Raw genomic sequence first — 12,240 nt, 5'->3', positions numbered from 1 at the left:
AGTATTTTCCTCTAATCCGCTCAAAACTTAGAGCATAGGCACTTTCATACGAATTTATTTGGCACTTTACTTAATCTCAATGAGGTTGGCCAAGTAAGGGGCATTCATGATTGGGTGCCACTGCCTATAGGCTATGTGAAAAAGCTATATCTTGGCTCTTTTGTTAATGGGAGAAAGAAAGTCGAGGTACTAGGTGGTAGGGTAATTGGGAAAAATGAATGTGGTGAGGGCAGGGGTGACCTTTTGGGAGTATCGAGAAGGGACATGGGGTAAAGAGGAAGGAAAGCATCTTGCGTGGGCTGCAGCCTGGGGGGTGTTGATGGCCACAGAGAGAGAGAGAGAGAGAGAGTCATCTCGGCTACAGAGTGGGGAGTTGATGGTCATACACAGCGAGAGGGAGAGAGAGAGAACAGCTTGGCTAGGCTGTGGGGGAGTTGATGGTTGTAGAGAGAGAGAGAGAGATGGTGCGATGCCGGACGCTGGTGCAGCTGAACAGCAACAACGTGCTGGTGGTGTTCAACGTGGGGACGGCGGCGCTGGCGGCGGGGGTGGTGGCGGCGGCAGCGTGGCTGGCCACGAAGTCGCACAAGGACTGCCTCAGCTTCCTGCACTGGCCCTTCATGGCGGTGGGCCTCCTCATCATCGGGGTGGCGGCGCTGGGCGCCTGGGCCGCCTCGTGCCGCCACTTGGCCGCCCTGGGGGCCTACGGCGCCGCCATCCTGGCGCTGGTGCTGGCCTTCGCGGGCCTGACGCTCTTCGCTGTCATCGTGACGGCGGGCTCCGGCGGCGGCGTTCGGCCACTCCCGCCCGCCCGCTTCCGCGAGTACGCCACCTCCGACTTCAGCCCCTGGCTGCGCAGCCGCGTCCGCCCGCCTCACTGGACCCCCGTACAGGTCTGCCTCACCCGCAGCCGCCTCTGCTCCGACCTCGCCTCCCGTTACAAATCCCTCCGCCAGCTCTACTCCGCCGACTTGTCCCCTACTCAGGTATATATATGTGTGTGTGTGTGTGTGTCTCTCTCTCTCTCTCTCTCTCTCTCTCTCTCTCCCGCTCGCTCGCGCTCCTCTTCACCTTTCATTCTTAAGGACATGTTTTAAGGGTCGTGCCACACGCAATTGTCCCCTAGGCTATCTTGAAGCAATCCATGGAAACATAATAACTCACTTTTTAAAAAAAATAAAGTAAGGTTGGTGTGCACACACATGGATGGAACTTGAGTTCACCTTGCCATAGATCACCTATATGTTGCACACGTCTAGGCACTAGCTATGTGGTATTGTAGGTTGTGTGACCTTGTCCCTTTATTCAATTGTGTGCGTCGTATTGTAGGTTGTATGACCTTCCTTCTTCCTTCACGAAGATCTTGGGGGACAAAATCCGACTTGGACAGGCAAGGTTTTAGCCAATTAAAGTTCTAAGGATATGTTTTAGGGATCGTGCCACACACAATTGTCTCCTAGGCTATCTTGAAGCAATCCATGGAGACATAATAACTCGCTTTTAAAAAAAAATAAAGGTTGGTTGTGCACACACATGGATGGAACATGAGTTCACCTTGTCTTAGCTCGCCTATACATTGAACATGTGTGGTCATTAGTCTATGTGGGTATTGTAGGCTGTATGACCTTGCTTCTTTGTTCAACTACTCGTGTGGTATTGTAGGTTGTATAATCTTGCTTTTTCATTCATGAAGATCTTAGGGGACAAAATCAAACTTGAATATGCAAGATTTCGACCAATTAAAGTTCTAAGGATATGTTTTAAGGGTTATCCCACATGTAGTTGTTTCCTAGGCTATTTTGAAGCAATCCATGGAAACATAATAACTCACTTTTAAAGAAAAATAAAGTAAGCTTGGGTGTGCACACACATGGATGGAACATGAGTTCACCTTGCTTTAGATCGCCTATATATTGCACATGTGTGGTTACTAGCCTTCGTTGTCGTAGCGCATAGGGTTGAAGGTCACCTCAGGGGTTTGGCAAGAAAACTGGACAAGATAAATGGAGATGTGTCTTGAAGAGATAAGTAGATTACAATGAATGTTTAAAGGTTCAAGAGGTACTTTACGGTCAATCACAGGGGTTTGAGAGAAAAGAATGTATGGAGGTTTAAGAGCTTAGACATTAGAGATGGTAGAGATAAGAGAAGGGTTGAAGGTTTCAAGCCAAGTCCTTGAAGATGTTAATAGGGCTTCTAATTGCATGTTTTTAGTATTATCTCATAAGTTCTAACTCAAATCAAGCTTATTTTCTTGACTGTAAGAGCAATTTAAAAAAATCAAGTACAATATGATGTCATGTATCATAAACAACTCTGCATTCCATCATTCATACATGATGTCATAGCACGAATCAACTTTGCATGATTACATTCAATGTAGATTGTTAGGGACAAAAGCTTATGAGTCAATTACAAGGCTTGTAGGGCAAAGAGACTTGCTTCAAGAGAGTTTCAAATTGAGTTCATGATAAGTTACCATAGCCAAGAAATAAGAGAAAAAGCTCTTGTTAATTCAACTCAAAGCATCTATGAATGATCTACAAACATTGCCCTGCCATAGGGGCATATAATACTTGCATATTTTGAAAAGATGTCTTTTGTAGAGTAAGAAATGAATTTAAAAAACACTGTTGTAGCTAATTATCTAAATACGACTGAAGATACTAGTCCCAAATTAGCCCAAATATATTCTAGAATTCACCTCTGATGATAGCATAAACTTCCCCTAATACGGTGTCGGAGCATTTGGTGTCGAAAGTCCACCATGGAGGTAAGAGATAACAGGGTAAATGGAGATTTAGGGAGAGGAGTAGACAGAAGAGAAGGGGTTTGAAGAAATTGAAGACAGAAGAATACTCCAAAAAAGAATTAGAAAATGTAGAAGAATACTAACAGAGATGAAGCTTGTCAGTTTATTCCTGCATTATGAGAATATAAAACTCTAATAGACAAAAACGTATATAAAATAATACATTCCTCTATGCTGCTTAGATCGCCAATCTGATGCTTCCATTGGCTTCAAAAGGGAGGTAAATTACCAATACACCTGACCAGAATTCTGCTAGATCACTCCTTCATCTCTCACTTCGGAGTACTGTTCACTGCCTGAAAACAGCGATTGCGCATCGCACGATTTCGCTAATCTTTCTTTTTACATAAAATTCTCTTAAAATAGTTGAAAGCTATATGCTTTCTTTTACATATTATCCTAATCTAAAAGTTGTTTATAGTTTTATGAATTTTTACAAGAGATAGTACCTAAAATATCAAAAATTAGTTAAAACTTCTCCAAAAATCTAATATTTTTGAACCATGGACACTAATACTAATGTCTCAAATGACATTGGCTCTCTAAATCAATAAGAAAGCCATACTCTAGATTTTTTTTACACGGTGCGCACGTAGCAGCACGACATCCACCTCCTCTTAACCTGCACATCCTTTGGCATGTGCCAAAGTCTTACGGATCTGCAGTGTTAGAAGAAGTATATTTTGCCATGTCAATGTCTTCATCTCTTGTCTCTTCTTCTTCCTCCATATCTTCATGATTTTAAATTATATCCAAGTCTTCTAACTCATATGTTGAACTTTCTCTTTGTTTGAAGAGCTTGATTCTTTTTCCAGCTATGGGTATCTTCATGCTTGTTTCATCCAATTCAGCCAATGAATATGTGGCATTGTCATGAACGGCCTTTACTATATACGAGCCAAATTAATGCTTTACCATCTTCCTAGAAGCACTGTATTGATTGTCTAGGCTACTATCACAGACAAGCACCCAGTCATCTTCTTGGATAGCTCTTGGCTGAAGTCAATGTTGCCTATCAAATCTTCTTTTGTTTTTTAGTCTTGCTATTTTTAACTTCTTAATAGCTGCTTGAACATCTTCAGGCCTTATTTCTAGTTGCCATATGCGTAAAGTCAGCAACTCTTCTCTACTAATGCATTCCTTCCAAGGTAGAAGACTCCATGTAAGAATAAATTCTTCAATTGGCATAATTGGTTGTTGTCCATGCATAAGTTCAACTGGCATATAGTTAGTCACTGTACTGTGAGTAGTCTAGTCAGCCCATAATGCAAAAGATAGCATTTTAGGCCATTCTTTGATCTTTCCTTTACAAGACTTTGCTAGAGCCTTGAGAATATATTGATGTTCTCTATCAATCTTTCCCTTCCCTTGTATCCATAGTAAGGATGATGGGTTGACCATTTGAATAATCAGCCCTTTTGAGAGTGGGGGCTGAAATTAACTACTTTTTTAGTTTGCGTACAATGAGAGTATGCTCTTTCTCCCAAGAGAATCTTTGGCCTTTTCTTAATAATTGATAGAGATTTTCGGCTACATGAGCAAAATGTGGTATCCATATGAGATGGAATACACATTGGCCAAGAAATCTTCTCACCTCTGAAATATTTGTGCATTTTTCTTACATTCTGTTGATGGCATCTATCTTGATTAGTGAAGGTTTACATCCGTAGGGGCCACATAGATGTTCGACCCTTAGGACTTTTTCTACTCTAAAAATTGACTTAGCTCTAGAAAGGGTAAGATGTACCTCTTTTAGCCTTGTTAAAATCATGTCATAATCATGAATATAGTTAACTACAAATGTCTTGCAGTCATCTTCGTCAAGCTCCTCATTCTTTTCATTGACTTCACATCCCTTGATAGGTACATCATCAAGAAATGGATGGGTCGGTTGTGGAATAAAGTCCCTTAAGACTTTATGCATGGCATTCATTATATGGGCTACAGAGTTTGTTGTACCTTGTGGTAGAGTGCACATGTGGACCAATCCAAGAGGTGTCTTCATTGTGTTAATGTCTCGGCTTTCTAATGAAAGCTGAAATTGGTAATATCCTGAATATAGGTCGCCCATAGAATAAATTTATCTACCTGAAAAAGCTTCAATAAACTCGTTAACAATTGGACCCGAACCAACATTTCGGATTGTGACCCGATTGATAGACTGTAGATCTTGGATGAATCGTAAAGATTCATTTTTCTTGGGTATGGTAAACCATCCATTTGAGTAAGGTGTTGAAGAAGGTTCTAAAATCTTCAATTTGATCTTCTCATTTAGAAAGTCTAATAAATTGGGCAAATGTGTCCTTGGAATGGGAATGGCCTTGAGGTTTCAAGGCACATGTGGGACCGTAAAAATGACCATAGGAGCCACAATATTTGGATTCACACAGTCTATTTCACTTGGTTGAAATATTAAAGCTTTTTCATATTTCATTAGCATTTGTATAAAAGTGTATTTTTCAACTGACGAAATAAAGAAAATTTCACTTATTTTGAGCTCTTTTATACTTTCAAATGTAAACTTGTGACCAATGTTGGAAGGATCACAAAGACTTGACTGATTTGCTACCCTATTATCTAGCCCTTCACTTTCAGGAGGAAATGGAACTACCACATGCTTGACTTTCTTATCCACCGTCTTGTATTTTGTCTCCACTTGCGCTTCAGTCTTGTTGAGTAAACCAATGTCTTTCTACTCAACAAATTCTTGAATTTTTTAATAAAAATCCAATGTACATACTTCTATGGAATGATTTTTAACCTAATTTTTTGTATGAGTAGCTGTATATATTTCACCCAATGTGTCAGTAGTAATCAATCTTAAAAAAAATACCCGAAATATTTTCATTTTCAGCCATCATGTCATAAGTTTTCAACTTCCTTTTTACATGACAAATATTTTCTTTCAGCTTTAGTCATGGCTAGAAGAGACTTATAACAACCCATACTATTGGTTGTACATACATACAGATTTGCTAGAGACAGTTTCTGTAGCATAAGGAGGTTCAATCTTTTTACATGACGCACTACCATAGCCTCCTTTTACAGCAGTGCAGCCCAAAAACCCTTGAATTCTTGGGCATTAGGAGACATATGATAATCACACAGTCAATCTCTGTTTCAATGATGGTTAACACACATAGTAAGAAATTGGACAGCTCGTTCATTATCCTTGCTTCGGATTCGAGCATAGGAAGAACCATCATTAAGAGCGTTTATTTCCAAGCGGGCTTCAGAAATGTAAGGTTGCCTAAGAATGATAGGGTAACTACAAGAGTCTTGAACAAAAAGGTGAAATTTGTCTTTTATGTCTCTAATAGTTACCTGCACATTAGGACATGCAGTATATAACTCTCCTAAAGAGTTGTTTGTAGGTCTCATTCGCCAACCTGGATCAACATCTATGGGCCATCCGCCGCTTTTGTAGAGACTCCTTGCCATGCATGATGTTTATCTCAGAACCATGGTCTTAGAGTGCAATACATGGTGTTTCTTTTTCTCCAATTTTGATGACTGTCTCCATTGTTGCTCTTGCCCAATGTGTACGGGAGTAGTGATTGCTTGGAATGAATCTGGCTTCTTCCTCATCATGCATATGCTATAGACGACCTTCTTTTTGAGAGGTGGGCTACCCAACTAGTTTGGACCAGCCGACCATTACATTTTCAAGCTTCACTTCTTTAATTTTTGCATCCATGTTTTTTTTATCTTCAGCTTCAATTGCTGCAATTAACTCTTTAACTGCTTCAAGTTGAATTCCTTGTGCTGTCAGCTTCTCTTCATCCTGCACAAAGACTCAAAGAGCTTGTAAAAAAGCATGCACTATTTCTTGAGCATCATCACCAACATATTATCTTTTTCCTTTGATTACATTAATAATTACATCATGGAATTCACGTTTGGCAATTCTAAGAATTTCACCTAAGGTGAACTCAATTTTACTTCCCAGAATTCGTTCTTCTCTAGAACTTGTTTGAGATCGGTTGTAGATTCTATGTCAGACTGCAATTTGTAGCATGGTTGCTTGCCTTTCTTCTTTCCTTTGTTCTTCTTTGTTTGTGGCACATCTTCCATCTCTTGATTTGGGGTTATATTTTCAGCAAGCTTTGGTTGTTTAGGCATTCTTCTAGTTACCCGTTTTGGTGGGCCAGAAGAGGAAGACCCTAGTTCATCTTCTCTTCTTCTCTTTTCTTCGATCAAGACTTCTTTATGAGATTGACGTCATGCAAATGTTGAAAGGTAGAAAAAGAATCTATTGGTTATTTCCAACCAATTATTTCTCGAATACATTGACGCTAGTCAGATCATCTTTGGCTCCTTTGCCGCATTTCATTTGATCTAATGCATGCATCCATACTTTAGATTACACATTAGCTTTACATGCTTTTAAACTTGATTTAGTTGGCTCAATTTTGGCCCATAGGTAGCTGCATCAATTGCTGCGTAGGCATTCTTTACAGCTAAATCTTCTAATCTTTTCTTTATTCCAACATTGCCAAAATTTGGCACCAGTGGAAGACCAGTTTCAGTTGCATGAATTTTTCCGTCTTTCCAAAAGACGAGCTTTTATGCTTCAGCCTCACGGAAGACAGAACACTCCCTCTTGTCATATTGTTGGTTGTCACACCAAATACAACGCCTCTTAAAGCCTTCTCTCATGGGTCTTTGAGTTGATGATCGTCCTCGTTCTTCAACTTTGACATCCATCTTCTCCACCTTGGAACTAATTTTTGTAAGATTGAGATGAAGATCTCGCATGCTTTTAATGAGTTCATCCATTACATCATTTTTAGAAGGAACAGAAGAAGAAAGAGTTGGTTAATTAGTCAAATGAATAAGGGATTTTGAAGGTGGAACAAGCTCCATCAATGGAGTTGTTGAAGTTGAAGTAGAGCCCAATCTTAGTCGCATCCGCTCTCTTTGAGTAATCATGTTAACTGCATTAGTAACATCTGTCCATGCAGTCTTGACTCCTAATTCAGAGGTAGCATCTTCTAGGCAATCAACAAGCTTCTCTTGCAGAATGGGATTTGCAACCTTAATGAATAATTCAATCTTCTGACCTTCCATACTTTGTTGGTATTCAACATCAAGTTGTCCAAATTTACTTTCAAACTCATGGTATAAAGCTGTTGCAGCTAAACCTTTGTTGCGTTTCTCAACCCAATCAATGAAACTTTTCTTCATCATTAGGCCAGAGTCTTCTAAGAAGAATTCTTCGCATAGGGATTTTTTGAATGTAGCCCAATCCACATCTCGCTAAAAAATACCATGGATTCTTTCTACAAGACCATGCTTGGCTAGTCTAGCAAAATAGCGACTCCATGCATATTGCGGTACACCAAAGAAAAGTATGTTCTCATTGTACAAGTGAATAAAAACAGAGACATTTTGACCATTAAATTGTTTTAATTCCTGCCCAACCTCCTCTAGAGCCTTGATAGCTGTGGAATCAATCTTCTCTTTGTCTTGCCTTTGTTGTTGTTGCAGTAACATTTAGATTTGTTGTTGCTGAGTCTGCTGCAGTATGTGTACCAATTGTTATAGAGTATCTCCTGAAGAATCCCCCATCTTGAAGTTCTCTTGCACCGACCTTCGCGTCGGGTTCACCAGTGTTGTAGCGCGTAGGGTTGAAGGTTACCACAGGGGTTTGGCAAGAAAATAGGACAATATAGATAGAGATGTGTCTTCAAGAGATAGGTAGATTACAGTGAATGTTTAAAGGTTCAAGAGGTACTTCACGGCCAATCACAAGGGTTTGAGAGAAAAGAATGTATGGGGGTTCAAGAGCTTAGACTCTGGAGATGGTAGAGATAAGAGAAGGGTTGAAGGTTTCAAGACAAGTCCTTGAAGATGTTAATAGAGCTTCCAACTGCATGTTCTTAGCAAAGATCACAAGAGTATTATCTCATAAGTTCTAACTCAAATCAAGCTTGTTTTCTTGACTGTAAGAGGAATTAAAAAAATAAAGTACAGCATGTTGTCATGTATCATAAACAACTCTACATCCCATCATTCATACATGATGCCATAGCATGAATCAACTTTGCATGATTACATTCAATGTAGACTGTTAGGGACAAAATCTTATGAGTCAATTACAAGGCTTGTACGGCAAAGAGACTTGCTTCAAGAGAGGTTCAAATTGAATTTCTGATAAGGATAAGTTACCACAGCCAAGAAATAAGAGAAAAAGCTCCTGTTAATTCAACTCAAAGTATCTAGAATGATCGACAAACATTGCCTTGCCATAGGGGCACATAATACTTGCATATTTTGACAAGATGTTTTCTATAGAGTAAGAAATGAATTAAAAGAACACTATTGTAACTAATTCTCTGAATATGGCTGAATACATGAGCCCCAAATCATCCCAGATATCTTCAAGAATTCACCTTTAATGATAGCATAAACTTCCCCTAACATAGTGTCAGAGCGTTTGGTGTCGAAAGTCCACCACAGGGGTTAGAGACAACAGGGTAAAGGGAGATTCAAGGAGAGGAGTAGATAGAAGAGAAGGGGTTTGAAGACATTGAAGACATAGAAGAATACTCCCAAAAAGAATTAGAAAATGTAGAAGAATACTAACAAAGATGAAGCATGTTAGTTTATTCTTTGCTTTATGAGAAGATAAAACTCTAATAGAAAAAAACGTGTATAAAATAATACCTTCCTCTATGCTAAGCTCTCCAAATACCCCTCAAATTTATCCAAAGTGGCTTCCACAACCAACATCAATAAGTTTTCATGTATATGTGTGCTCACAAAGTGAGGATTTTTAAGAATATAATGCACAAATGAGGCACAATAGTTCATGATCCATTGCCACAAATGCAATAATCCATGAGCTCATTTATGGTGATTACAAGATGTTCTTGGAATTTGGAGAGGGATGTTTTGGGAAATTTTCTCTAGATTTAAAGGTATCAATAATCTTCCCTATAAGTTTTAAAACATGTGTGTAAAATCAATTTGAACTTAAGGGAGGAGAGAAACAAAGGAAGGTATATTATGATAAGGGAAATCTCACATGACCTTCCATTGCCGAATATTTGTACAAGTTGGATGTTTCTCATCTTCTCCGGAGACATGTTTAGATGCTTTTAAATTAAGTCACATGGAATGAAGCTTACTTGTATACTAGAGGGTTGAAAGTCTTGTTGTTGGATAGTTTGTTGGGAGCATTTACTCCTAAATTTAGTCACTTGTAAAAGGTATTATTCTTGAATATGAGAGAGAGAGAGAGAGAGAGAGAGAGAGAGAGAGAGAGAGAGAGAGAGAGAGAGAGAGAGAGAGAGAGAGAGAGAGCACAAATGCCAAGATAATGGATTGTTGAAATTGCTTCCACTCTGGTGTGTGAGGAATAGTGGTTGTATTGTTGTATTTCAAGCATGCCTGAAGAAGGCCTCAATAATCAAGTTATAGTTTCCTCTCTTGTTCTTTAACGATGTCTTTTGTTTTTTGTAATTCTCACTACATAATATTGGAATGTTGCCATACCTTGTTGGGTAATGATGTACACCAAACAATACTGGAATGTTAGTAGAATGTGTTGGGTAATGATGTTGCCTTGAGTCATTGGAAACACATCTCTCTCTCTCTCAATATTGAATGTAGATCTCTCTTGTGCTTCCTTCATCAACCATGAGCTCTCTTTTTCTCTCACATCAACTATCACCTCCCTCATGTAGGCAATGTGGTGTGATTATTACTATAAGTGTTCAATGGGGATATGTTCCTCAATTATTAAAATGAGAGGATTTCTCTCTCTCTCTCTCTCCAACTATTACCTTTCTTATATAGGAAATTTGGTGTGATAATTTCATGTAGTATTTAATGAGGATGTGTTCTTTAATTATTGAAATGACTCTCTCTGTCGTCTCTGTCTCTGTCTCTCTAATAACATAGTTTTGAAAAAAACTTGTCTACTTTTGTAAAATACGAAGAGAACCACAAAACTCATATAATTTTCCTAAATTTTGAATGAGTTACATTACAAGAGAAACATTAATCCCAAGTGGGATTACACTCACAATGCTTTTAGTTGTCTTTAATGACCACACACACACACACATACCCCCACACACCCATAGACACAAAACCTTGGAAAAACATCACCTCATTTTGGTAAATGCTTTAAAAGGTTCATTGCTTAGACGTTTAATGAGATATATGGCAATAAATAAGACAAAATTCATTGCTCACTCATATAACAAGTAGATTGTCAGGTAGATATTTTGAATATGTTTATGTGATTTTGTGGTAATTGTAGGTAGCCCCTTCAATGTGTAGCTTCTCATTATGTGTTTTTGTGGTAATTGTAGGTTGGATGTTGCAAACCCCCTTCAATATGTAGCTTCTCCTTTGTGAATGCTACTGGATGGGTACACGCTTTGCATATCAATGCTAGCAATGATTGTCGCTTGTGGAGTAACCAACCTACTCAATTTTGTTTTACATGCGACTCATGTCGTGCAGGGGAAATTCAAGTTGTGCGTCACCATTGGATAAATGTGGCTATTGTAAGCTTGGTTACTCTCTTGCTCCTCCTCTTCCTCTTGATTTTGACTTGTGTAGCCTTATATACAGCAAAACATCGTACTATTCCCGATGAACAAAAAGTCATAAATCCAAATATCTAAGGAAGGATTGCAGGTCACACTTTGATTTTCCTTAAATATATAAACATTTTTTCCAAAATCATACTTTATTGAGTGATTTAGGCTACTATGGAACCCAAAACAAAATTTAGCATTATATTTCTATAATATTAAGGGTCTCATGGAGCCCATTCATTTGTATATATAGAGACATTATGGTTACTCTTCTACTATTCATGAAGTTGGGACATAAAATTTGGTTGAGGAAAAAATGTAGTACAAAGTTATTTGTCTTATGTATCACTTAAATGAGTCCTTATAGCAACATATACACTTTCTTATAAGCCAAAAACTAGATGATGATCTTGAAAGGATTCCCTAAAGAAGGGACATCAGTATGGAGAATGGAATAATAGTGTGAATACCTTGTGTTTATTTTGAGTTTTTTTTCACTTTCACCCTTTAAACTCAAGGAAGATCTTGCACAAACATATGACCTCACTATGACTCAATCTCAAGCTATTGAGCTCCACACGAGTTTGTACATGCAAGAACCAAACTTTCAAGTGACTTTGAGCTTTATATATAAGGTTGGATTAGGGTTTCATAACTATGACCCATCTCTCATAAGTACAACTCCTAACTCTTGGCCTTGGCCTTTGCAACATCTGCCTTATGAATTTACAATTCGCATGAGAGAGGGACCCATGCTCAAGTTTATAATGACTAGTTGTCATAGCTTGTGGGATTAAAAAATCGTGAAACATAATAGTTAACATGGACAAAAAAGATATAATGCTTCCTACATCATGATTGATGCTTGCACTT

General features: G+C 38.7%; 1 protein-coding gene across 4 annotated transcripts; it reads left to right on the top strand.

The window, feature by feature from the left end:
- The first annotated feature begins 272 nt into the window (after window positions 1-272).
- LOC148036845 (protein TORNADO 2-like) lies at window positions 273-11,683 on the top strand. 4 transcript variants are annotated; one of them, XM_087675742.1, is made up of 4 exons: window positions 273-986; window positions 1,330-1,390; window positions 11,137-11,196; window positions 11,291-11,427. In XM_087675742.1, the coding sequence occupies exons 1-3, from the start codon at window positions 320-322 to the stop codon at window positions 11,180-11,182; spliced, it is 774 nt and encodes a 257-aa protein (XP_087531868.1). In that variant the 5' UTR covers window positions 273-319; the 3' UTR covers window positions 11,183-11,196; window positions 11,291-11,427. The 4 variants fall into 4 exon arrangements, 3 of the variants coding, with proteins under 3 accessions (XP_087531868.1, XP_087531869.1, XP_087531866.1); XR_015690524.1 differs by lacking the exon at window positions 11,291-11,427 and having other exon boundaries at window positions 11,137-11,199; XM_087675743.1 differs by lacking the exon at window positions 1,330-1,390 and having other exon boundaries at window positions 11,291-11,468.
- Window positions 11,684-12,240: the final 557 nt, after the last annotated feature.

The sequence above is a fragment of the Lygodium microphyllum genome, chromosome 4 (genome assembly GCF_053477565.2).
Source record: "Lygodium microphyllum isolate KBCC chromosome 4, Lygodium_microphyllum_v1.1.10, whole genome shotgun sequence".
NCBI lineage: Eukaryota > Viridiplantae > Streptophyta > Polypodiopsida > Schizaeales > Lygodiaceae > Lygodium > Lygodium microphyllum.
This window is presented reverse-complemented; position numbering and strand designations above follow the sequence as displayed.

Bases quoted from the DNA above. Each gene is read 5' to 3' on its own strand.
- LOC148036845 (XM_087675740.1), top strand. From the start codon at position 438: ATGGTTGTAGAGAGAGAGAGAGAGATGGTGCGATGCCGGACGCTGGTG. The intron at 987-11,136 runs GTATATATATGT...TGGTAATTGTAG, and splicing joins CCGACTTGTCCCCTACTCAG to GTTGGATGTTGCAAACCCCC.